General features: G+C 37.1%; 1 protein-coding gene across 2 annotated transcripts; it reads right to left on the bottom strand.

Moving 5' to 3' along the window:
• Nucleotides 1-1,465: 1,465 nt before the first annotated feature.
• FHL5 (four and a half LIM domains 5) lies at nucleotides 1,466-26,699 on the bottom strand. Of its 2 annotated transcripts, XM_051778216.1 has the most exons (6): nucleotides 23,346-26,699; nucleotides 11,728-11,909; nucleotides 9,339-9,513; nucleotides 6,789-6,958; nucleotides 4,486-4,672; nucleotides 1,466-3,273 (listed from the first exon to the last, which is right to left on the bottom strand). In XM_051778216.1, exons 2-6 carry the CDS (start codon nucleotides 11,884-11,886, stop codon nucleotides 3,122-3,124), a joined length of 843 nt encoding a protein of 280 aa, XP_051634176.1. In that variant the 5' UTR covers nucleotides 11,887-11,909; nucleotides 23,346-26,699; the 3' UTR covers nucleotides 1,466-3,121. The 2 variants fall into 2 exon arrangements, with proteins under 2 accessions (XP_051634176.1, XP_051634178.1); XM_051778218.1 differs by lacking the exons at nucleotides 9,339-9,513; nucleotides 11,728-11,909; nucleotides 23,346-26,699 and adding an exon at nucleotides 7,818-8,105.

The following is a 26,699-nucleotide window of genomic DNA, read 5'->3' as shown; positions in this document are numbered from 1 at the left end:
TGGAGCTATCTGCCTGCTGCCCCTAGAGAACCCCATGCCAGAGCAGGTGAGTGCCCAAAGGAGACTGTGATCTGTGTGAAACCTGTGCTGAAGAAGGCTCCTGGCAGGACCCATGGCCCAACAGAGAGAAGAGCCCATTCTGGAGCAGGTTTGCTGACAGGACTTGTGACCCCATACAGGACCACACTGGAGCAATCTGTTCCTGAAGGACAGCACCTCATGGAAGAGACCCCACACTGGAGCAGGGGAAGAGTGTGAGAAGTCCTTCCCCTGAGAAGGAAGGAGCAGCAGAGACAACCTGTGATTAACTGACTGCAGTCCCTATTTCCCATCGCCCTGCACCACTATGGGGCAAGCAGATAGCGAATTCAGGGATAAAGTTAAGCCTGGGCTGGGGGGAAGGCAATTTTAAAATTTTGCTTTATTTCTCATTATTCACTCTGATTTGATTGGTAATAAATTATTTTTCCCCAAGTCAAGACTGTTTTCCCTGTCACAGTAAATGCTGAATGATGTCTCTTTCTCCTTATCTAGACCCATGAGCCTTTTGTAATATTTCTTCTCCCCTGTCCAGCTGACGAGGGGAATGACAGAGCGACTTTGGTGGGCACCTGATATCCAGCCAGGGTCAGCCCACCACAAGAGTATCACTCTTTATATTTAGGCATTGGTAGCTGGTGACAGAGACTAAGAAATAGCAATTTGCTATCTAATATAACTTTTATTCAAACTATTTATAGCAATAACATTTATTTCTTACTATTATTCTGAAGTGAAAATGCTCCATTTCAGATTTGACTGTAGTGTATTTACTGCAGAAGAAATAAGTAATTCAGTTGGTATTTCTAAAAATATAATTAGTTGATGAGTCAGAGAAGAATTTCATTTTCATAAATGTTAGGGCTGGAAGACTGGGTTTATCACGATCAGCGTGTCTGACCTGTGACTGCGTCATGTCTTAGGAGTCTGCCTGGTAATTCTTGCGTCAGTTTGTACTTAAGCTGGAATATTGTTCGGACAAGACTGAATAAAGGGCCCAAACCACATTCTTGCAATGTACTGAATGTTATTTCACACAAACAAACAAAAGGTACACCCCACAGACAAGCCTGAATATGGTGATTCATCATTTTAATTAAAAAATTGAAGACCATTAACATTTACTAATAGGCTAATCTCTGATAACTCAGCGCAAACTTTTAGAACATCATACATAACCATGAACCAATAAGTGTGTGTATATGTATATGTATATGTATATATCTGTCTATATACATAATGCAATAAAACATATTTCTATTTATGGGAGTCTAAGCCTTACCAAGAACTTGTATTAGCCATGTGAGATTAGTAAATAGAAAAGAAAGCAGTTGGGATAAAATGAAAAGGCATAAACTCATCAAAATCTAGAATGCAATAAAAAGCATGGAAGAGGAAACTGAAAACCAAAAATGAACACCACGTAGAGCAAAAGATAATATTTTATTGACTGGAAAACAGATTGCTATGTACTTGTTGGTCAGTCATTATCTGTACCGATCTTATGCCACTGCAGTTCAGCCTTGGCTTAGCTATGCACACATATTCTTTTTTTTAAGTCTTTTTTTTCAGTCTCCTATCTAAAGTAATGGCTGTCTTCACTATGAATAAAGGCCACTCAAGTCAGCCAAAAAATTCTATGCACTTAAGGTCGGAGTCTAAAGAAGAGTGACTTAAAGACATGCTAGATGAAGACTCAAACAGTGCTGAGCAGTGCAGAACCTACTATTCTTAACATCACTGCTCCATTCACAATGGCCCAGTACATGAACCAGGCCACTGTAACATACAGTATGGAAAAAGGAAGAAGATATATGTTTGTAACACAGCTCTAGATGACCTTTAATAATAGACAATTGAGTGTTGAAGCTTAGCAAGCAGATAGAACCTTCTTGAAGCCAACTACCTAGAAACCAGGACCTTGTACTGCAAGCAAGAACTGCCTAACTTGCAATGACAACATTACTAATTCTTGACACACTATTGGCAACTACATGTGGCACATGGTAACATGAATTGAGTATTGGTTCTGGAGAACTTATAGCCTGTTGTCCACAAGCAGGCATTTCAAGAAAAAAGATGGACTATGAATCAAAGACCTAGCAGAATTGAAATGGTAAGGCCATTAACAGGGCTTTGATCGCTGTCAAAGAAGCTTTGAAGGGACAAGGTTAAAGGGACAAATGTGAGTGTGCTCTTGTGTCTGCTAATTAAAATGTACACTTTATGCATGTATTTGAAGGCCTAGTGAAGACAATGGAGAAAGAGTCCTAAGGTATATTAGCTATGGGAAAATGTACATTAGCACTATTCAGTCTTGGGCAATCCTCACCTCTTTTTTCAAAATATGAGTTTATTTATGTTCTAGAGCAACTATGTCTGAAAAATTAAGCACAGTTACCCAATTTTGGGAAAGGAACTGTGTTGTAGTGTTTTGAATGCCTGAGGACTATGTTTTTGAGGAGCAATCGCAATCCCAGTAAGAGGAGGAAAATGACCTTTTTTCCCCTTTATCTAGCCCTGGAAGGAGCATCTCTGACTCAGTGGCCCTCTCTGTGGAAGCATCTCCTCCTCACAGTTTCTGCCTGCTTTGTCAGCACCTTTTTGGCCTAAAGTGTGGACGAATATAATATTTATGAGTTGTTCTCATTGATTTTATGATCCAATAGAAAAATGTACATGCCTAGCTCTCCATGCCCAAGTCTGCGTCTGTAAAACAATGTTAATGCCTCATCAATATTCATATACCATACAGACTTTTCACAATCCTCCTTGGTTTCATGGGAGATGAAAGGTAAATTTTTAAGCTTCTAACAGCAGAGTGCAGTGTGTTACAAGGAAAACATAATGTAGTTAGATTTAAAATATATGTGAATCTTTTCTGCATAATTTTCTTAACCAGTATGGGGCTGTTTATATTTTTTTATAAGCAGTTATAGATATTATAAAATTAAACTGCTGAGGGAAAGTTACTTGAATGACTAAATAACTGTTACAACTTTTATGTGGTTTTCTTACAGCAGAGTAATGAACTGTGTTGTTACAGAGTGAGAATAATGCAGCTGTACAGCTTTCCACAGAACTACGAAGCAGAGGCACATTCATGGCAAAGGATGTCATCCTGCCGAGTGAGGAATTCCCTGCTCACCAGTGAGACAGAGCATTTTGCACAGTTAAAGCATTCCCCGTGCCACTGACGCTCTTCAAATGAGATATATTTGGCACTTCCGAGAGCTGAAATAGATTATGAAAAAGATATGAATCCAGTATTTCTGAACATGGTTCAGAAATGTAACAGATTGCTTTCTGATGTGTGATCAGGTTGTCATGCATACAGTGAACAAACAAATGAACAAAAAATCCATAGTCTGAAATATTCTTTGTTGACTGAATTGAAAAAAAACCCATAACTTTAAATACAGTGAGAAGTATTGTAAGTAAAGCCACAAGTCACTTGCTTGCTTGCATATTCCATTATGAGCTCTGAACACAATGGTTTTATCAGAATGTTCGCTCAGATTTGCTGATCTTCCCAACAAACTCTTATGAAAATTATTTGCAATATGCTTATACATATAGTTTCTATACAAGATTTAATGAAATTTATAATTTCCACCTAAGTTTCTTCAAGATGGAATCTTTTGGAAATTACCAGATCATGGAATTCCTAACACAAGTATCTGAAATAAAATCTCGAGGTTTGTGGGGATTTGAATGTTTTTGATTTGTTAGTTGTTGTTGTTTTGTGTTTGTTTGGATTTTTTTTGTAAAATCATGCACATTTGATTGGGTAATCATCGTTTTCTTTGTCCACTGACATATGCAGCATGCACCTGTAAGAATCAGGCAGTATTTTTTTCAAAAGTTTAGTCCACACATAATAGAATTACAATGCAGAACACCAGCAAATGCTCTCAGAAAACTTCAGCTGTCATAGACTAGTGACATATATGTCTAATTATAAATCATCTAAGTACAAAAGGATGCATGTGATAGAGCTTTGTTGCATTTGGCAAGCTTTCTAATTTGACAGGTGTGCCTTACCAGCAGGCAATTAATCTGTGTTCAGCTTGATCACATTTGCATTTAAAAACAAAACTGAAGAAATTACAGACATGAGGGACTTGTGCGTACTGTCCTGGGAAGAGCAAAAAAAAAGCCTTTTCTTATATTTTTAAGGAGGAATTTTAGTGCAGAATCAAATCAAATGATGGAGGAACTCCTTTCGGCACATAAAACGACTCCTCGGCAATTAGGGAACATGTGTAATCAGCATGTCCTAGCAAGGTATATTACATGTGATACAGAGTGTGTCTCTCTAGTAGTGAACTCCTTCAGTCTTTCATTGTGATGAGACTATTTTTTAATGGTGTTTTCTAAAGTAAAGCTTTTGGAAGAGACTGATGATTCATCGCTGTCTAGTCCCCTTTAAAAGATGAGACTCACCTGTAACAGGTTTCTTGCAAGCAGCACACTTCTTTGCATACAATTTGCTGAAACAGTCCACACAGTATGGGTATTCATCTTTGGAAATAAACCTTTGTCCATACAGCTGGGTTTTACACCCAGCACAAACAAAACATTCTTTATGCCAAGGCTGGTCATGGCAGGTCACGCCTCCAGAAGTTATTACCTAATGTATTGACAAAAAAGGATAGAGCAATGAAACAAAGGTGTGAATCAGGAAGGATTGTCCCATCCTTCAAAAGTAATTCCACTTGTTTTCTCTCTTCCCATATGCACAAGAGGTGAGACTGTGGTCACATCAACTGTTTTTCATCTGTATTTTCAATTTGACTAACTGCAGTTGAGCTCAATGAGCTAGTGGTTTGTTTTTCAATTTTCTATCACAATATAGCCTCCAAATTTGTAATAATCATGTTGTCTTCTAATGAAATTTTTCTGTTTTATTGTAGATAAAGGTTTAAAATCAGGGATGCTCTCAGAAGAGAAATTCTCAGTGATGGTCAGTGGGTGAGAGAACTGATGCTGAGGTAACGGTTAATCATCTCCAATTGGAACTGGTATTTTGCTGTCTCACAATTGAAACAGTATTTTAAATAGGAAGAAAGACAGTAAAGAAGTATAAGCAAAACAGAGATTTACACTGTTAGAAGAAGAAAAAATGGTGTTTAGCAGTGTCATCAACTTTCATTCCCAGCCACTCACTCACAGCTCTGCACTGGTTAGTTCTGAAGAGGGAAATTTTCAGTTTTTTATGGCTCCCATATGTGTGGTAAAGAGCTGATTTCACAGAAGTTGTGAGAGACTGTACAGAAAAAATTCTATAAAGATGAGTTGTAAGGTAGTGTTTCTACTGTCAAATCACATGCATGACAGCGAATGAATGAATGAATGAATGAATGAATGAATGAATACAGTTGGAATAGGAGGAGAAAAAGTTGGAGAAACTTAAGGAGAAATAGTGCTATCATCAAATTTCCCTGGGGAATAGAGTTTCAGGGAAATAAAGAATAATACTGCATCATGTCAAACAATAAAAAGACTTAAATAGTTCCTGATCCCTTTAATATTCCAGTTTTGGGCTATTCCAAAGTCACGTTTGCTTTTCCATTAAAATCTAAAAATCACTGGCACAAAATTCAAGGTTTCAGTTTGGCAATTTAATCACTTTGGGCTCAATTCGCATTTATGGGAACTGATGCAAGTTTAAGAAGTACAATTGTTTCAGCTATTATACAGGGGGACACTTTGCATTCCTAGAATTTTTAAGAAGCAAATCTTGATTATTTCACATTGGTGCTGCTAACCTCAATGCCTCTAATAAACATCAAACATAATTACTATAATTGCCATGTGATCATTTAATACAAATTAAAGGCTAGATGTAGAGACATGAAAATATATAAAAGTACTTTCAAAAGTTTAACTACTGAAGAAAAAAAAACAAGTTTACAGGTAAACATTAAATAACTGCATAAATTATAAGTTATTTGATGAAGTGGAAAAAAAAAATCTGTTTTGCTTCCAGAGTGATAGAGGTACTAAAGAATAAGTTAAATTCTACCATAAAAAACAGCTTAAAACAGTTCCCTAGAAAACAGTATCACGTTAGTTATGATGAATAGTATGATGAATAGTTAGTATGATGAATAGTATGATACTCTGAGTTTTTTTATCAAGTAGAGACAATTTTAAAACATGCGAAATCAAGGGAGGGAAGAACTGATTTATTTGTACTTGGGGGAAAAAGGAAAAACTCATTTGAAATCAAGCTTTCTGGTAGCAACAGGGAAAGTGTCATGTATTGAAGCAGTGGGACTCTTGACTACTGTTATAACAGTTGAATGTTACTTGAGCTGATAATTGCCTGATACATTTCAAGGAAAAAAAAGACAAGACTGTGGATGCCTTGCTCAGCTTAGGTGACTTGTACATGTGAACATATGCATAAAAATGATGGAAAGAGAGGCAAGTTTGCCAAGGCAAAAGGAAAGAAGGCTTTTACATAACCTTCTGTTTAACCTTTGCTAAAAATCACAATCAGTAACTAAAGAAGCCCAAAGCATTTGTTTTGGTCAATAAGTGTATTTCAAAGATAATCAGTCTTAGATTAATATTAACCAGAGTTAATATTAATAACAGCTGACACTGTTGCAGTTGGCTTTCAGTGCCCAATGTCAAAAGGAAGACTCTGCTCTTATTCTTAGTTCACCAGATGTTTTATATGACCCAGCCCATTCCACCATGTCTCATTAGGACAGTTTTTACATTACATGTTTAATTACCTTTTTGCAAGAGTAACAATGGTGAGCAAATTGCTTCTCAAAGCAGGGCACGCAGTAATTCTCATTGTCTTTGGTGATTAATGGTTTTGTTCCCAATGGTTGCTGACAATACCGGCAAACAAAACAGGATTCATGCCAGGAACTCCCCTTAAATTCCATTTTACGGGAACCTGAAAAAACCCAAAGTGAACAATCCCCCCCGATACAGCCTTGTAGTATAAGTTTTAAATGTTGAGAATACTCTTGTTTTCAACCTTCGATCTTAGTAGCAGGTTACCCAAGAAAGCACTTATCTTAAATTTAATAGAGCTTCTAAGAATGTACTTGAAATTTCAAGAACATATTCAGATCCATACAATCACCTGGCAAAAGATGTGCTACAATGCCTAAGCTGTGATTTCAAGTCCGTCCTTATAGAATCTTTTGGGGTTTTTTCTTTGTGATTATGCTTCAGTTACTCAGATTTTCTCTCAAGCCAGCCAACCCAGTGATAATGTTCAGATTCACAGCACTTTTATAAATTAGAAATTAATTTCTTGGATGCTTACTACATCTATTATTGTCTTGTCTTTTGTCTTCCTTAACTAAGGCTCCTTCAATTACAAATGCATTATTTATCTTAATTAGCTTAAACTGGCAAGTTTTTAAAAGTAAATATTTTTTCTGTGATGCAGTGTATTACACTGCCTCTTCTTATAGCTCATAATTTCATCCTAGATCAACAGTTTTTTTATCATGTTTAATTAGATGCTTTTGATACAACTCAAGGACAGAAAGTAGTTCAGTTAAATACCTGTCAGAGGAGTTTCAGAGATTTTATCTCTGTGTACAGGTGTCCTGTACACCTTGAGGTAGAAGCATAAGTCTAAGATACGCACAGACAACTGAGAACGAATTTTCCAGTGAATCTCCATCATAACTTCCTTCCCTGTAGGTAGCATTAGATTGCTAAGACAGGTGCAAGGTAATTTACCATCTTTTCCACATGAAGAAGAGAATTGCCAGTATAACAGATTAATCCCACATTACCTGCTTCCTGGACTGTGGGGCTAGTGGAGAAACTACTGGTTGTATTCAAACAGAAAAGGTTTGCAGCTTCATCCCAGTGGTTCCAGTGATCAGAAGGCTAACTTTACTGTCTTTGCCTACTAGGTCTTTTCAACTCAGAGCTAGCGAGCTGATGAGAAGGAAGTTAATGATACAGAGAAGGGCTGGTGTTCCCATGCCCCTTCGGTTCTCTGTTTGCACTGTTACCTTCAGGCACTTGCTGCAAGGATTTATACTCCTAGACTCTGGGGCAATACCTGAGACATGAATATACACCAGAAGACAATTATGCAAACCTGAGTAAATTCTGGTACTATTCTCATCACATCTAGTAAGGTGTGCCTATTTGACAACATTTTTGTAAACTATATACCATTTATACAGTATATAGTCTTTAAACTGAACACAACTATATTGCTACAACATTTATTTCCTCTAATACAGCTTTTACCTGTCATGAAGAGGAAATAAACTGTAAAATTACAAATCAGTGTTACAGGTTGAACATGACATCAGTAACCTAGTATTTATACTAAGACAATAATTCTGCACAGCCTGTACCTTATTGTTTGGTATTAGATCTACTGAAAGAGAAAATTCCTTTGTCACTGCAAAATTTACTGACATCCTTCACCAAAAATTCCCAAGCTAGTAGTCATGAGGCCATAGCAGATAATTTGCAGCTGGTATTTAGAGTTATATGCAGGATCTGTAAAATGTTTTGACCACTGAGGGTAGTTATCTGTTCTGAAAGTTGAGTACTTGCTTGCCTAAGCAAGCAGCTTCATTTTTCCACATTCAGTGCTATGGCTTCTCCTAGATGCCTCTGAAGATGTGTCTTTTGAGCAAACTCTCTGCTGTATGAGCTTTACTGGTGTGGTAGCAATGAAAGGCCTAGAGGATGTCCTGAACAAACGTGATCACAAACTGAGAGGCAGTTTAGTGGAAAGTGTAGAATTTTCAAGTTTGCTGATGGCAGGAAGTAAACTTACTGTAAACACAAATGTATTCTTTTTAGCAAAAATGCTGATAATGATTTGAAGGCAGATTGTCATGTTTTGACAGTTTAAACAAAAATATTTCTGAATGAAAGGAATGGTATAAAGAACATAAGCTCAAGGTCTGGTTAATGTGATAGACAAACATGCAGATGTCCTGTCTCATCAGTCACTCCTGCTCACAATAGCTCAGTTTATCTACCTACTCTCACAGAGGGATATGCTTCCTAAGAACTACAACAGAATCAAGGACATAACACGAACTTGTTTTACCCAGTCTTGAACTCTTGATATTTTTTATAAGGATTCATAAGATCTGTTAGTGCTAGATCACAGGTATCTGCCTGCCCTCTCCTCACTACCACGAGCGTACTACACAGAAAGGAGGAGTAGTCATCTCAAAGCTGTACTGAAAATCAAGGACCTTGTAGCTTGCTTTTCCAAGAAAGTGCTCAAAATTAAAAATGCAGCTCTATTTTTCACACAAGGGTCCCTGTTGTCTTACCAGGCATAATAGTCTTCTGGCAGTGGAAACACTTAGATGAATACTCATCAGAGTAGCATTCTGTACACAGCAAGACCTCGTCCTTGGCAGCAAATGGTTTCTCCACCAGTGAGCGACTGCACTTGGCACACTTGAAGCACCTCTCATGCCAGTGGCGGCCTTTGTAGGCCAGATCCTTGGAGAAAGTAAGTTCATGTTAATGAAAACATTTCTTCACAGTGTTTTTATCCTTCAGCTCCTCACAGAATTAAAATAAAAAATGGAGAGCACTGCAGTGGTGACTTGACAAGATGATAGGTGAATCCAGCCAGGGGTGTGCTCAGGAATGATGTAAGTACTCAATGTCATGCTGTTTTGTAGATCTCTTGCAGAGGCCATTAGGAGCTGCTCTAGCAGATACAATGGTCCTTCCTTCCTTATGTAACATCAGAGAGACATTTTTATGGGAAGAATCATTTTATATCTTACAGTTGGCCTTCAAGGGGAAACAAGTTATAAACATTTTTAATATGCACAGACCACCTGACAAGAAGTCCATTCTCTATAGAATTTGAAATGAACCTCATGTATTTTCAATGTTACTTCTTTTTTTTTCCAGCTGACACTGCATAACACTAAAAGAAAGATCACATTATTGCAGAAAACAAATAATTAAAATCTCATTGAGAACAAAGTGATCATTAGGAAGATTTAAAAAAATCACTGCTTTTGTTTACATCTGATATAAATCCTCCTGAAAACTGAGCAGAAAAATGTTTGTTTAAGGCTCAGCAGGCTTAGGAAATGAAAGAGCTAACAGTGTATGTATGAGACCTTGACTAAGAATTCAAAAAAAGACCAAACAGCATATATAATTTTTCCAAGGTTAAAAAAACAAGGCAAAAACAAACCTCAGCCCTCCTCCCCCAAACATAAACCAGCCTCTTCCAGATCTCCTTTATAAGTAAGAAGCACAAAAGGGCACAAATCCAATGTCATTGTTCTCCTTTGTCAAGTGCCCACCTTTTAAAGTGCTAAAAATGAAAGAAATACCATGCTTCATTTCAGGAGGTGCTGAGCACTTAACATTTTAATTTGTTTTAGTTAGCACTCTGAACCTTGCTGGAAGAAGGCTGTCAGCCCAGACCAGCCTGAGGCAAAGACTGTGTAGGAAGGAGGGGAAGAAAGCCAAGCTCTAACACCTTGGCAGAGGTGGGACATTAGCTGTAGATTTCTGGGGGCCGTTTTTCTAGATTACTCTAACCTGTTGCACTCCTTTCTTGTCACCCCTGCTTTTTTCTCACATTTTTTTCCTTCCACTCAGTCCAAATACACAACTTTTTGCGTATGATCTTTGATAATAGTAATCCTGTCATTAATTTTCAATTTTAAAAGTGAAATTATTGAGTTGAAAGCATATGTTTTCCAGGTGAACCCGACTGGTGCTACGTGTTCAGTTTTGCTCTTGCAAAAATGCTGATGAGAGTTTGAGGAGTGTCTAAATCCAAGCCAGCATTTTCCTTGCATGATTCCTGTACTCAGACAATGTGCTCTGAAGTGCTTTGGCTGGGGAAACCTTCCAAGAGACTTATTTTAGTAACTTTCACCGTTTATTTCAAAAGAATGGAGGCAAAGCGAGCATGGAGAGAAGGTGAACACTGCACACTGAAACTGGCAAGGCAAAGGCTTTTTGCTAGGTTTCATCTGAACTTAAAGTCAAGTATATGTGCTTTAAATTGAAATATGTGGTACTGGAAACCCTGTCAAAGACCGCAGAGGAATTTGTATTATTAATTAATATTGTAAGGAAAAGGAAAGTTGAAAGGAAAGCCAAGGTCGGAAACATTGCCACTAACATGCCATCTGTGAGATGAGCAAAGTAAGCATGGAATTAAGCAAAAATTAAAAAATACTTAATTTCCAAAACCACATGGAATGATAAGTAAATTATAAACCTGTTGTCTTTTCAACTTGGCACCTGCATGTCAAAATCTACAGTAAAAGTAATTTATTCAATATACAAAATATTTTTTCAATGGACATTTCTCAGAAATTCCAAAGTTTCATTCAACCTGATACACTGAATTACATCAGCACCGTATCATCTCTCTGGTACTGTGCAGCTTCTGCAGCCAGTGTGTGACTGGAGGTGAAGTCTAGTTGTGGTCCACACACACAGCCTTGCCGTATGCTTGAGATATATATATGGCAGATTTCCTCATCTTTGGTCCCAGAGCTTTCCTATTCTGGGAAAATAGCACTGCTCCTGTGTGTGGATGTACAGCCGCCGTGCTTAGGTCTCCTCAGCAACACAGGGGTATGCAGAGTATTGGATATAGAATCTGCCATTAAAGAAATTGGATTTGTATGTAATTTAACAAAGAAGAAGAATCGAAAGCTAGATGTTTACCTTGGAATTGCACTCAATAGGTTGCTTACACTCTTCACAGGGGTTGGCATACAGGCTGTCATAACATGCAACACAATAAGCGTATTCATCTCTCAATGCATATTTCCTTCCACGAAGAGACTGCAGGCAGTAATGGCAGTCTGTGTGACTGCTGGTCATTCTGCTGGGGTTCTCCACGTGATCTGGAAAGATGGACAAATCATGTAATTCAGTGGATGGCCATTTACTTGGTCAAATAATAAGTAATGCTGCATTACCTGTGAAAGTTAGACAGGCATTTTTTGGTCATTTGCAGTACCCTAGATTTCTTAATGCTGGGTCATTCTATAATAAAATGGTAGCCTTTAACAATGTATTGTATTGTATTACCAACATGATGGGGAACAAGAGGACTGCTTCAGCTTATTCTAATCGTGCTAACACTATTTCAGGTCAGACACCTGTAAATGAAGCCATCTTCACATTCTCTGTGTACAGCTACTGGTATTATGAGCATTATCAATTGGATTTTAAGACATGGTTTATCCAGAAATCAGGTAATGGACATAGAAGCAATGATCCCAAAATGAAACCAACTGTGGAGTTATAAAAAGGCCAAAGAGAAGGGGCAAGCACTTTATGGTGTTTTCCTGACTTTCTCTTGATATTCCTGTCTTCTGTTCATTCCTTCCTTTTCAAAGTATCCCCACATCTACCTAACTGAACAGAAGGAAGACAAGGGACTCCAGGATATATGCCTGTTTTTCGCATTATCCCAACTGTGCTGCTAATATTTGGTGGCAATGTAAGGTCACACAAATACCCGTGGACAGCAAAAGAGTAAAATATAAAGAGAAATAAACTAAATCATAAGTCAAACAAAATCATAACTCAGAGAAAATTTCCCTTGTTGTTATTGGAAAAGATTGTTTTTTTCTTACATATTTCTTTATTGCTGGGTTCCATGTTGGCAGTACCAAAATAATGTGAGTTAGTTTATATTTCTGTGCCAAACAAGTGCAGGAAATACCACAAATCTATTGAGAGGCAGTTGTACAAATTTCCCATCCTTCAGTTTTTCAGGCTAAAGAGGCTTGGATAAGTATCCAAACCTCAGCTGCTTATAGATCTGCAATGCTGAATGTTTTAAGGATTGTGGAGATGAAGACTTATTTCAGTCTTCTTGTTGCTGATTGGATCATCAGCACTTTGCTAAAATTGGGTCTTGATTCCTGGAAATGAAGGAAGAAGAAACCAGAAAGTTCACAGTGAAGCAAACCCAAAAACATCTGCTGGACTCGTTGGATTGCACTCTTTGTTAAAATCACTGGATGTAGCTGGTTGCAGGCAGCACCAGCAACCACAAATTTTAGAGGAGTTGAAAACAACTGGGGAAGATCTCCTGAAGTATTTACATATCAGTGACTTTGGGCAGCTGAAATTTTTGCACTTTGAATAACAGTGCTAATTTGTTTGTTTTAACCAGATGCAAAGCCTAAGAGTAAGGAAGAGAAGCATGTGGAGGACAAGATTTGAGGGAGTGCTTAGCTATGACAGAGTTTACCTCTAGTCCACTTAAGAGTTATGCCCTCCTACTTTTCACACACTCGCTGCCTGGCTTATACCCACAGTTGAATTTTAAAAAGGCATTTTATGGGTTTCTGTTTCATAAGATCTAAATTGAAATGGTTGTCCAAACTGTGAGAAAAGAACAACTACTGCAGGTCTCCACCAGCACCGATGCATAAGGTCAGGCATTGACTGACCTATTCTGGGAGATGTAGTGGTAAAATGGTGGAAAGGGGCAGGGAGGGAGGCTATTATACTTGTTTTAGACCAAAAGTAATGACTTGATTGTTTGGCACAAGGTATGGAAAACTTGTTGCTCCTGTAAATTGAAAATTTTTAACATTGAATTAATTTACTGTATTTCTTATTGCCCTTAATATTTTTGCCAACCAAGATAGGGTATAGTAAGGAAATAATCTGTAACTCAGATTAGTGGGAAACATGCTTGTTTAAAAATATTTCAGATGTGTTTTATGTGATATCCTTTGAATAATAGTATAATAGAGTTTGAATCTGGACTTCCATTTCCTGAAGATCAAACAGTAATTCGAGTGTGAAACAAATGAACCCACTTATATGAGAAAATTACTTCCATTGGCTTGTACATTTACACAACATGACATATAAAACCCAGACAGAGCTCAGTGCATCTAGTGCACAATTACAGTCATCATCAAAATCAAGGTTAAGATTTTTTTTATATCAGGGAAGGAGTATAAATTGGTGTCTAAGGAGACAATCAAGGAATGTTTGGGGTTAACTGTGCTCCATATTCAAGGTCATATGACAAGCTTGAAACTAGGTTTCAGAGGAATTTTCATTCCTTTTTCTGTGGAAATTAGAGTTACCAACTGCCTCAGAGGATAACCCTGAGTACACCTTCCTGATCTCCTCCTGAATCAGTACTCCAGCTTCCTAATAGAGTTTCAAATCAGCCTAAAAGTTGCAAAAGCAAAATCCTAGCAGGGCGGAGATAAAGAATTTATGTCACTTATAGTGCCTTTTGTTGCACAAAGCTTACCAACAAATAACTTCACTTATCTGCAGAAACATCTCTGTTTTTTCGTTCTAATGAATGTCAATCATGTTTTAAAGTTATCAAAGAGTCTGCATACAAAATAATTTTCTTTAGAAAGTGATTCTCTTGATTACTTCCCCCCCATCCCTCACTTCCACCCCACCCCCCTCCAGGAACTCAATCTGTTCCAGTAAGCCCAGGTTGTATGCACAAACAAGACCCAGTACTGTAATACCTCAGGAACTTCTGAATTTGTAATATAATTACCCTCCTAAAACCCTATATGGATATGGGAGCAAGGTGCTATTACTTCTGTTATACAGATGACAGTGGTTGCTTGAGAATTTTAAAAAAGTACCCCCAAGACCAGAGGCAAATCCTGAGGGTGTCCTTGGGTAAAATGTCCTCTAGTAAAATGTTAGAGTTGCCCAAGGCTTCACTTCAGAAAAAGTCTTCAAAGTTTGATCATGATGATATAAGATCATGTTTGGGAATGAAGCAGTGACGGTATGAAAAAGAAGGAAGATTTTTGCAAATCTTTTAGCAAAGGTCTAGGTAGCCTTTGAGAAGTGCTTTTACCATTAGTTAATGCAATAAAAAAAGCAAATCTCATCTCTCCCAGCACCACTTAGCCTTGCTCCAATAAACAAGTAATGGTACGAGCACCACGTAGTTGAGTAGAATGTTTTTCTTGTGCTTTGATCCTAATCTCTAGAGAAATATGTTTACTTTAAGTTTGCTGGAAGCTAGACTCTGTGTTTTGAAGGTCAGTTAAGAAATCTCTGGAGATCTGATGCTATTCACTCTCATGGAATGAAACGCTGACTCCAGCATTCCAGCTGCTAACTCGTGTCCTAGGCACAAGGAAAGATTCTTGTGTGTCTTCATTCCTTGGGAAAAGATGATTTTGTTATTTAAATTGGAACAAAGCTAAATACTGTTGATTTTTATGTACCTAGTAGGCATGGATACATGATATCATTTCTAGTGTTAGAATATTCCAAGGAGGCGCAGAGGGATGTTGTCAAGGACATGAGGATATTGTAACTGGGGTCCCTGGGGTCAAATTCAGAGAATGCAGCAGTCTCATGGTACGAATGATAAACCAGATGAAAATAAAACAACAGAGCTGGCTAGTCAGCCTGCTGTTATAGCAGATTAATATAGACTCTAGCTACAACAAATAGAACAGGGACTTTCTGTAGAGTCAAATTATTTCCTATAAAATGCAGAGCACTAGAAGACTTCCAGTGAAGAAAGCCATAAGAAAATGGCTGTGAAGTTGTGAATCCTGATAAATGTAGAGTCATCAAGAAAAGAATGCTTGTTTTATCACTGGAGCTAAAAAGCACAGCCACAATATTAATATATCTCAATAATTTATCTTGATGTTTTCTAGAAATACATGTTGATCCCCCTTATGTTATATAGGTATAAAAAGCCCAGAAACATTAATACTACTTAGATGGGACTTAATATATACATCTGCTTGCAGATATATACATACAGGTAAAATATTACATCTTTCACTTCATGACAATTCTAATGGATTATTTCCCAAACTAAATATACCTGCCATTGAACTTCACCATCTTTTTCTTTAAGAACATATAATAATTGGAATAAGGCTCCTTATTAGAGAGGCAGAAAGAAAGAAAAATGATGGCAAAATAAATCCTTGGAACAGGACTGAAGGATATAAAAAAACCAATTTGATCTATTATGAGGAGGACACTCCTGCAAGCCACCCAAGGTACTTGTGCATTTTCAGGTAAGTACATGTTTTTACCTTCTAACATGATTTTGATTATTTGCATGAACTTGCTAACTTCATTTTCACACCTTTTTTTTTTTTTTGTGAGAACTGCTGAACAATTCATCACATACCTTTGCAGACATTAAGGATGCTATAATTTATATGTTTCTAAAATTGGCTAGAGTAGCAAGAGGAACTAGGGGCATATATTACAAATCAAGACAATTATCTACAGGAAAGCAGAGACAGATGCTAACTTTGAACAAGATGTTTTATCTCTGTGGCACGGCATAGGTTCTGGAAGTTTCTGAGTGAGTGCAGAGCTCTCACTGATGACATTCTCCTTGAAGCAGCCAAGATGGATGCCAACCAGGATGCTGCTGTAACAATCCGACTATATTGCTTCAAGGTTCACAAGTGAGACCATTTTGGTTGCCTGTCTAGGGAAAGCAGGTAATTTAGAGGTTGATCTGGTAATTTGTACTGAATTGTACTCTGTTTACACACCCCATGACTACAAGCGAAAAGGACAAGAGTTGTGGCTTAGCTAGGGGATCAAGCATCTCAGGAATTCCATAATTTTCTCCTTAATTGGTATTGCCTTCTGCTTTGTTTACACCATGCAAACTCAAATGTTGGTGTAGTCATCTAAATAATTTCTTTTACTTTTTTCTGATATAATTCTTACCCACATTTTTTGCAGGTTTTCACATAGTGTGGTAAAGCCAGTTTTCTCCTGTGCTCATTATGGAACTCATTCCTTTCTGACTGCTGTCAGATTTATGGAATAAAATGAAGTGATGAAATACTTCAGCTGTGCATTGGTGTACCTTGTAATGTAAAATCCTGTCAGTATTCTCAGTCATACTTCCCATATTAAACCATAAAACAGGCTTAAGGATTGCATCTGGTACAAAAGGGCCATGTGATAAAGTCTATCCAAACTAACTGATGAGTTAGATACTTAGAAGATATTTAGACAGTTTAACATTGATTAGCTTCAACTGCCTGAGTTCCAAAAGCAAAGCAACCATAAGCCCAAGATGTGGATGAGAAGTCATTAGTGAATCCCGTGTACAATATTATAAGAGACAATTTAAAATAATGTTGTTAGTGATGTACCCAGGGGCTGACATGGGGACCAATACTGTTCAACATCTTCATTAATGACTTGGAGATGGGACAGAGCCATGCCACAGAGTCAGGCCACAGCAAATTGGCAGATGACACCAAACTGAGAGGAGTGGCTGATATACTATGTGGGTATGCTGTCTTCCAGAGGGACCTTGCCAGGCCAGAGAAGTGGGGTGAGAGGAGTCTCACCTTGCAAGGGGAGATGCAAGATGACTCTGTAATGGACCACAGAAATGTGTATCACTGCTGAATGACAAAAGAGAGAGGATGAAAAAAACCCCTCAGTATTCCCTTATGGGTGTTTGAGCAGGAGTCAGGTCATTCCCATAACAACAAAACAGATTTTGTGGATGCCTTATTGTGAGTCCCTATCAAAGCTAGATGTGCACATAGTCTAAACACATGAGAAATGCTATTGCTGTCAGCTGAAACAATTACATGCTTGAAGCTGAATGCATGCTGAATGCATATGCGCTGCCTATATCCTTGGAGAACAGGTTTTAAAAGGTATACTTAGAGATGAGTCCCCAAAAGCTGTGTCCTTTTAGATGGAAAGGAGTTACCAGCTTGTTTGTGGTATCTGGTTCACCACAGGAAAGATTTTATTATTTTTATTGTTGCAGAGTCATGCATGTCAAAACTCCTTTTCCTCACTAATCATTTTAAATTTTAAGCTGGTATTAATTGTTACAGACCAGTTTACAGAAGAGATGCAAAGGTCTGGATGCCTTCAGTAATCTTGGCTCTGTCAGAAAGAAATGTAGGCAGTACTCTGCTCTTCTGCCCTATACAGAGGAGTAAAAGAGAGCTTGGGATATGGACATCTACTCTAAACATAGCCCTCACCAGGACTCAGCAGGGAAACTAGATCTAAAAATTATTTTGTGCTGACAAAAACTGTATGAAGGAAAATATCTATCACCGTACATATATGTATATATAAATATATATGTATAATTTTTTTTTCAGTTCAGCAGTCAAAGCCATCCTAAGGAAGATGCAAGAAACTCTACAAGAGATGTCTAGGCAACAACCTGCTCATGAGGAAAGTTTCCTAATCCCTTTTAGAGGATTAAATTCATGCTCTGAAACTTGAAACATTTGTAAGCTTACAAAACTAATATAAATAAAAAGTTATTGCACCTGGGTATTTTTGAAGAAAAACGGAGTTTTGCACTAAGCTTAATCTAAAATACTCTATTATTCTTAAATTTTTGCTGAATTTAAATAGAATATATTTATGAAACACCCCCCACACACACACACACACTTCATGGAAAATGACAGTTTGTTTCAGAAATGTAGGACTCAGAAAAGTGAAACTTGATTTAACAATATTGATCTAAAATGTATTTTAAATTCTCAACAGAAAAATTTCTAGTAAAATTTTAAATTTCATTTTTTATATAAATTTAAAAATTTCATTTGAAGAAGCAATTTTGAAGCTAATTGTGTTTAATTCTAGGAACAGACATGTTGATTTCATTTTGAGAGAAGAAATTTGGTAGCAAAAGGACATTTGTGCTGGGTTACTCTTTCTTAATTAAAATGGTGGGAATGTAGAGAATAACATATTGTACTTATGTGGAAATATTAATGCATTTCCCTTCTATCAATGTACAAGTACTACAAGAGAAAAAGAAACATTAAGTATTTGGAGCTGAACTAGTTAAGATGTGACAATAATAAATACAAGTGACTATGCAGTACAACTTTTTCTAGCTGGGTTATTTAAAACCCTGTGACCTAGTTAGAACTGCTTGAAGAAATAAAATGAGCAAAAAGAAAAAGATCATCATCAGCAGCAATGTTAGCAACAAGCTAAAATTGGAAAGAATTTTCATTACCCTATTTAAAAAAAAAATACCTGCTTCCTCCCAGCCCAAACATAAATCCCCCAAGTGATAATAAAGCATCTGCTGCAGTGGCACAGGCTTTTCCTTTTCTCTCACAACTGTGCTATACCAACCTGACCTGGTTTTTTGAGAAAAGAAATAAACCTAGCCACAGCATTCTTTTAATAAAAATATGACACCTTATCAAAATGAACCGACAGTAGTTTTCCGATCTCAGTCCTGTTAAAAGATTGTGGTAAGTGAGGTGGTATTACAGCTTAGGAAATGCAAAGGCTACTATTAATAGTATCGGCATGTAAGATCCCTACTTCAATTATTGCTGTATTTTGATTTGTAGGCCAAATGAATGGCCAATTTTGCTGCTTACAGTGCTCCATCAGGCTTGTCTGCTACCTTCTTATCAAGCTTTGCACTGAAAACAGATGATATGGTTCTGCAGACAAGCCCTGGGCTGCTTACTACACCAACAGAAATCATAGTTTGTGAAGCCACTGTTGTACTCGGTTTTGCTTTTGGCACTATGATTTTCAGAGTGGATTTATTTCTACGATTATAAATACACACAAACTAAAAGTTGGTTCCAATGTAGGATTGTCCTTTTCTGATTGAAAGAAAATTAAGACTAAAGTTTGTCTGAACACCTAAGACAGTCAACATTTGATTCAGACAAATAAAAATCATCACTAAAATCTTAGAATGCTGGAGGGAATTTGATAAGAATGAAGAAATTCCTTTCTAACACTTAGGAACATTTTAAGAACAAGTTATTAAACTCAAAGATATTGTGAAACCAGTAAAGTCTATTCAAGTGATGATGTGAAGAATGTAGCAACCACGTCGAATGGAATTGACTGGTTTCAGTACAGGATGATGCTCAGAGACCATAACTCTGACCTGCTGTGGGGAAAAATGTTGGTCTGAGGAGGAGGAGAGTGGAATACAGCAGCAGAAATTGTATTAAGGAACAAATACAATCCAAGACCTTTTTGCTAATTTCTGTAAAAACTGGTTAATGTCTTCAGTAAAAAGTCTAAGCAAGCGATTAAACAAATTAAGAATTCTGCTACTGTATTTTAAAAAATCCAACTAACCCAAACAGTTTTTAACTTTTAATTTGAAATGTTTCTCAGGGTTCCTCTGTTTTCAAGCACCAAACTAAACAAAGATTGACAATCAGAAGATCAGCATGAAATAGTTTTTTCTCTATACTTTTTTTTTTATGCAAACCAGACTCACAATTTTCCATGTTTTAATACAAAAATGAATCACGATATGGCTGAATTTGAAACTTGAAGAGCTCACTTGAGAAAGACTGAGCTCCTGATAAGTACATTTACAGCCTAATACTGTTCTGGGCTTCTGATAAATAGAATTATAACCTAATCCTCTGAAGTATTTTACAGGCTTCCTTTCAAAGGTTTCAGAATGTTTTTCTAACAACAATAAAGCAATCTTAAAACACACTTGTCTACAGAAAAGGTTAATAAATTGACTTCCTCAAGGTCAGAGAGCAAACCTGTAGAGTGGGAACAAAAGAAGCCAGTCAGTTCACCTCTGCCACCAGATGGGTCTGCTCATCAGGCTGTATCCACGGCACTGGCCCAGAGTGGTTAAAAGCACTGTACAAAGGTGGCCAACTTCTGGTGCCAGAGGTAGAAAGAACTTCCAAAATTAGCTGAGACAATGAAATGTTCCAGTTGTGAACTTTGCAAGTGTCCTTAATGACTCTGAGGTTGTGATTAATATTCTTACACAAAATGTTCTGTCAACAACTACACTACGCTCTGGCACTTGCTCATTCTTGTTATCCATTCTGCTACCTATGTACAAAGACATTTTACAGGAAGATGAATATTTTTCTGAGCAATAAAGCCTCTAGGTGTGAGGCCAGCAAGTTAGGGCAGTGTGTTCAGATCCATTTTCCACAGTATCCTGAGATGTGCAAGAACTTACCAGTCCTTATATATGGATCTAGAACAAATTCAAACTCAAAGGCAACTATGGCTGAGAAGAAAACTAACATACTAGTATGGATGAAGTAGAATCAAAGAAAACTCTTAGTCAAAGAAGGGGAAACAAGAAGGGACAATAGCTAATGTATGCTGCACAGCATCAGAGAACGCGGATATTCACAGAAACTAACCTAAACCTTCCTGAGGCTAATGAGCAAGGCATGTTTTGTACTTAAAGGATTTCTCTCCGGGGTGATTTCTAGCAGAAATTAAGTTTAGCCATCATTATGAAGGCAACCGAGGCAACTTAGTTAGCCTTTGCAACAGTCTTGTCCTTCACTGTATCTCTGCTACAGAATTTTATGCCATGGGGTTTTATTAACTCGGGTTTTTTTGAGTAATGTTTACATATTTCCACAAAACTCTCCTTATTTCATCCCACTGAAATTTTACAGGAAAAAACAAGTATGAGAAAAAATGTTCTCATAAGAGCTGTGTGTGTGCCTTGTTCCCAGAAGAATGAACTCAGCTGCAGGAGCCCAAGTGGAGCATCAGCAGCATTTTGCCACACCAACTTTCAAAATTAGGGCTTTAGAAATTTTAATAGAACAGTTTAACTGGAAATAATTAATTTTATGAGTGCCTTAGAATTAGGCAATAAGATATCATTTTACCCTAAACTGGCAGGGAAGTGTGCAGTAAAACTCAGCTCGGTTTTCCTCCCCAGGTGATCTAAAAGCCTTTACGGTATCTAGATCTTGAGTTGACAGGAGGGCTGTTTGTTCAAACAGGTTCAGAATTTCACCTTCTTATTTTGGGCTTGACATTTGGAAGCATGTTGGTTAAGACTTTTACATTTCTTTCTATCTGTCCATGGTGAGGTAATACTAAAAGTTTTAAACTATTCTTTTGAGAAATAAAACTCAGGTATGGAAAATAAAGGAAGAAAGCTGGGATTGTTGGTATAGAGCCCACAGAACACGTCTTAGCAAGTCAACCAAAAATACATGTTTTGTAAATTATGATTGCCTGCAAATAACCTCGATACACCATAGGTCTCAGCTGAGAAGCTGAGCTTCTGAGAAGCTCAGAAGCTTTTTCAAGCAGCTCTTGATTTCATTATCCTCTAATCCTACAAGTTGGTTAGTAAGTCATCGAAAGTTTCTACCAATTAAACACCTTTGAATCAAAGTGACTTTCCTAATAGTGTAATGAAATTACATGGGAAGACCATCAGCAATCTGTTATAATGTTAATATATTAAATCCACTACAGTCTGTTCAGTTGCTCAAGAAATGCCAACTTGTTACATGAATAAGAAGAAAAATATGAACACAAATAAAACAAAGGCATCTGAAACTTGCTTTCTAAATGTAAGAGATTTTGTGCCCAGCTCCAGATATACAATCATCCTGTTTTTGAAAACAGGGATGGTTAAAGAAATATATTTTTAAGCATTTTTATTATTGAAGTGAAAATTACATTTGATAGTTTTCTCCAAGTTTAATTTTAAATCTCGTTATTTTTGATAACTGCCATTATGAAATCATGTAGCAGTACAGTTAATATACATAGACTGTAATTTAAGGACTATTGCCACTGTTACCCATAATTTTTTAATTCTCTAATAGAGACACATATTTCTAGCACCATTGCAGTAAACAGTGATATATCCTTTCAATATTACTCTTTCCCTTCAAATTCCAAACATAATTTTGATCATAAAAATATGATAGCTGAAAGCTAAAGTATCTGATGGGGGGAGAACTGGGAGATGATACTTCTTGTTTCCAGCAATATTTTGACTTGTAAAAAAATCAGTTTGGAAACTGGTTTTACTTCCAAAGAAAAAAACCACAAAAAACAAGAACAATCCACATTCGGTGTTAATATTAGTTACGCTAGAAAGAAGTGACTTAACTTGATAGATATCTAGAAATTTTTCTTGCAAAAGCAAATAGCTATGAAAGCTTGAAAGGAGATAAAAATGGGGTTTAAAATGTCACAGGAGACAGCATACACATTGTTGACTTGTTCTTTGGAGTAAACAAAATTCATCCTCATCCCATTACAAAGCAAACCTCAAATAATCTTTCTGTAAATTAGTGAGTGAGCCAATTAATACAACGTAAAGAATTGCATCCAAAGGAAAGGCATGGTATTTCTTTTGGTACACACACACAAAAAAATATTGTTATATGTGTAGGATTCTACATCTAATTTAATTAGCAGTTTTGTGTGTGAGAAAAAAGTTCCTGCTTACTTGCTCAAAATATTAAATTAGGTACCTTGTATACTACCACGTTCAAAGATTATCAGATAAAGTAATAACAGAAAAGAGTCTCAATACTCACATTTTGTTTTAAGCTGCTTCTCTTGGTAACTTGTGCAGCAAAATAAAGGAAGAAATAATTACACGCCTTCACAGAAACAAGCATTCATCAAGTCCAAAAGAAACAGAACACTTTGCCAGAGCTATTTGAGGGTCCCATCAGAATTTGGCTGGATGGGGGAAGGCTGAGGGTCAGTTTGTTTCCCTTAGACCTCATGACATGCAAATAGCTGGCTGCTTTGCCACTGAATCAAATCATTCTTTGACATACTATGTTTACAAATTGCAAATACATACCATGTAGGAGGTTCTTAAAGGAGCATATTTCTGAGAGTTGTCAAAAGAAAAAATGCATTTCTGTTAAAATACCTAAGGAATCAAAACCCCTAGCCCCCAAACTATTCAGTGAAAAGAAAAAAAGAAGGAACATTATTCATCCCCAAATACACTTTGCTTCATGCATAATGAATCCAAAAAGTCTCATGTGGGTTCGTAAATCAGAAAAGTCCCAATTACTAAAGTCTGATTGTTGTGTACAGGAAATGAGGGCCAAGTAGAAGCCTCCTTTAGTTTCAGAGAAGACATTCAGGGACACAGCAGAACTTCTCTGAGACTATTAAAGCAGTTTCTGGGCTGGATCAATTTGCTGAGGTGCTCATACAGCGATACCACCAGAGTGGCAGCAATGGCCTCCTCTAGGCTCTCTCTCAGTTCTAGCCTTTGAATTGCAGTCACCTCCTTTACTTTGTGCTTGGACAGAGCAGGGGCCAGCTAACTTTCACAGACAGGCTCCCACATGCACAGAGCACACAGAGGTCCTTACACTTGGCATAACACTCCATGCAGACCTTTAATCAAACACAGCTGAAAATAAGGATACATGTGCTCATTTAAAAATGCCAGCTGAAGTTAAGCAGAGCAAAAAAAGGATGGCTGCTTGTGGTATGAACCACGACTGACCTCCAGGCAGATTTTTCCACAACCAAGAGCCAATAGATCTGAATCACTTAGTCTATAACGTCAAGTGGGTGGGAGCTGCTTTATATCACAGATAGACAAAAGAAGGAAATGTTTAAATGTTGAAATATGTATTACGTTATCTGAGTACTTCAGTAAAATTGCCAAATCTGGACATGTTCTGGAGGTTATCTGTGTCTAGGTAGTGTCTTGCAGTTAAGACTGATCCTCTGAATATTTTTGCCAAGAATTGATGATCTCTGCTTGTGTATGACTGTCTAGTTAAACCTCTGCAGACACTTATTTTATCATTACTTAAACTAGATTGAACTCTTTTCTCCTATTTTTATATGTGCTGTAAGCTTTATTTATACCAAGCATCTTTTATTTCAAGCCTGTGATTTTTGCAGATTGATGACAGGACAAGTTAGGTGTGAATTTGAGTCCAGAATGAGAATCAAGAATAGTTTTCTCTTGCCTTTGCTTCCAGAAAAAGAAAACTGAAAGTACAATTCTTAATCAAGTACCTTTTCTAGTTCATAAAGCAGATCCAGACAAAAGTACTATCCCAGACAGATCTCTTGAAAGAGCTAATGACACTTGTAACACAATATACTCTTTCCATAAAGGATGAGAACTTCAGACACCTCCTCCAGCACATCACTTTCCTCATGCTTCAAAGACTACCCTCAAATTTGGCTAACAGTAGACAGAGATAATAACTGCATTAACAGAAGACAGGCCCAGAGAATCATTTAAAACAGAATCAGAGTTTTTGCCAACAGTGCAAATTAAGCACAACTGAGGAAGCCAACAAAAGTCTGCTGTTTCTTCAGAGTATCAGTTAGATGTTTCCCGCAGCTCTCGCATCTCTTCCGGAACTTCCTGAAATAGAAAGCAGTTTATTTTGTCTGTTTTCTGACACGACCCATCTTGACCCATGTTCCTCTTCATGTTAAGGATTTGGGAAATTCATCAAACAAATGGTGGTTCTCTTTAAACTACTGAAGTTACTCTTCCAAACTTAGAATATTAACTATTTAAAAAGAAAAATGCAAATAGATGGCATTCCTTAACAACTCCTAAAGAAAATAATAAAAAAATAATGAACTTGTTTTCCTGAGAAAATATCTTTGGCATTTACCGAATATGTTCTGTTATTTGGGCTAGTAGAGAATGGACTCTGGTCTCAAAGTACCTATAAAGTACAATTGTTTTCCAAAAAGTTTGAGTGCTTTTTGAGCCTCCAAATCCATGCTACACAAAGGAAAAATCATTACATGCCTCATTCTTATATTCCTCCCCAAGCGTCCACTTTGGGCCTCTGCTGGAGATACAATACTGGGTTACACTGACTTTCAATATGACCCCCTACAGTCACTCTAGTGTCATCTGCAGGAGTACTAGACTTCCTATTAAATGAGAAAACCCATATCTACCCAGTTTTGTAGAAATTTCCATTTTCTTGGCCTACTGTTACTTAATAGAAAAAAAAAGTTCAAGGAGCAACCACTTCTTGAGTAGCCTTATGACCCTACACAGAGAACAGAACTACTGCAGTTTTATCTGAACGAGCTGCAAGATGGGTTCGTGCTGACAACAAAACTCAGTGACATTATTTAGAAACTTGTGCCAAGTTTTTTTTAGGAAGCTGTGAAACAAGGGAGTTGGAGAGAAGGCTGAAAGTTCTAACAGAGCAACAATTTGCTTATTTCCAGCAGACCTGCAAGTAATCAACTATAAAAGCCCCATTTTGCCACTTAAAAAGAAGGGAAGGCGAGGCTGTTGCTGAGAAAGGTGTTACTCCACCTGTGGCTAATGCACCCATTCCAATCTGCTGAGAGTACCAGCATACAAGGCTGTGAGATGAATGTCTGTAAGAAGTTGTGTATAAATACACACGTGCATCTTATACACATTGGTTTATGAGTCTAAACATATAATGGAGATGTTTAAATACCATAGGTGAAGGGCATGAGAAGGCTGACACTAAATACTTGAAACCAAAGAAGGGTTAATTTGTATACTTTGTAGTGCCTTTCATTTCCCAGATATTCCAAAGGGCAGTTTTGTTTTGTGAATTGCACCTCTGATTAATAGGACAATATTACTCTTCTTCCTGCATACATTTCTCCTACAGAGAAAATAACCCCATGAATTAGCAAAATATTCAGGACTTTGTGAACATTCCTTTTCTTTCTCTTTCAAAATACTTTTATATCATAAAGACTGAATTTCCAAATTTAAGAGACAACAAAAATACCTGTGAAAGTTTTCCAACCTATGTCTCCTTGAATTCTGTTAGTAGCCAGAAGAAATTATCTAAATTTTATTGCTTCCCTTGTATCTACTTCAAAGAATCTATTTTTTTCTTAATTCTTATAACCTTGGCTACAATATAGCAAGTCAAACTTCTGAT

The sequence above is a fragment of the Manacus candei genome, unplaced genomic scaffold (genome assembly GCF_025592945.1).
Source record: "Manacus candei isolate 608988 ecotype Guabito, Panama unplaced genomic scaffold, ASM2559294v1 h1tg000011l, whole genome shotgun sequence".
Lineage (NCBI taxonomy): Eukaryota > Metazoa > Chordata > Aves > Passeriformes > Pipridae > Manacus > Manacus candei.
This window is presented reverse-complemented; position numbering and strand designations above follow the sequence as displayed.

Coding starts and splice junctions, on each gene's coding strand:
- FHL5 (XM_051778216.1), bottom strand. CDS start 11,886: ATGACCAGCAGTCACACAGACTGCCATTACTGCCTGCAGTCTCTTCGT. Junction 6,959..9,338: donor CCAGAAGACTATTATGCCTG/GTAAGACAACAG, acceptor GGGTTTTTTCAG/GTTCCCGTAAAATGGAATTT. Junction 3,274..4,485: donor TTGCAAGAAACCTGTTACAG/GTGAGTCTCATC, acceptor AATCTATTTCAG/CTCTCGGAAGTGCCAAATAT.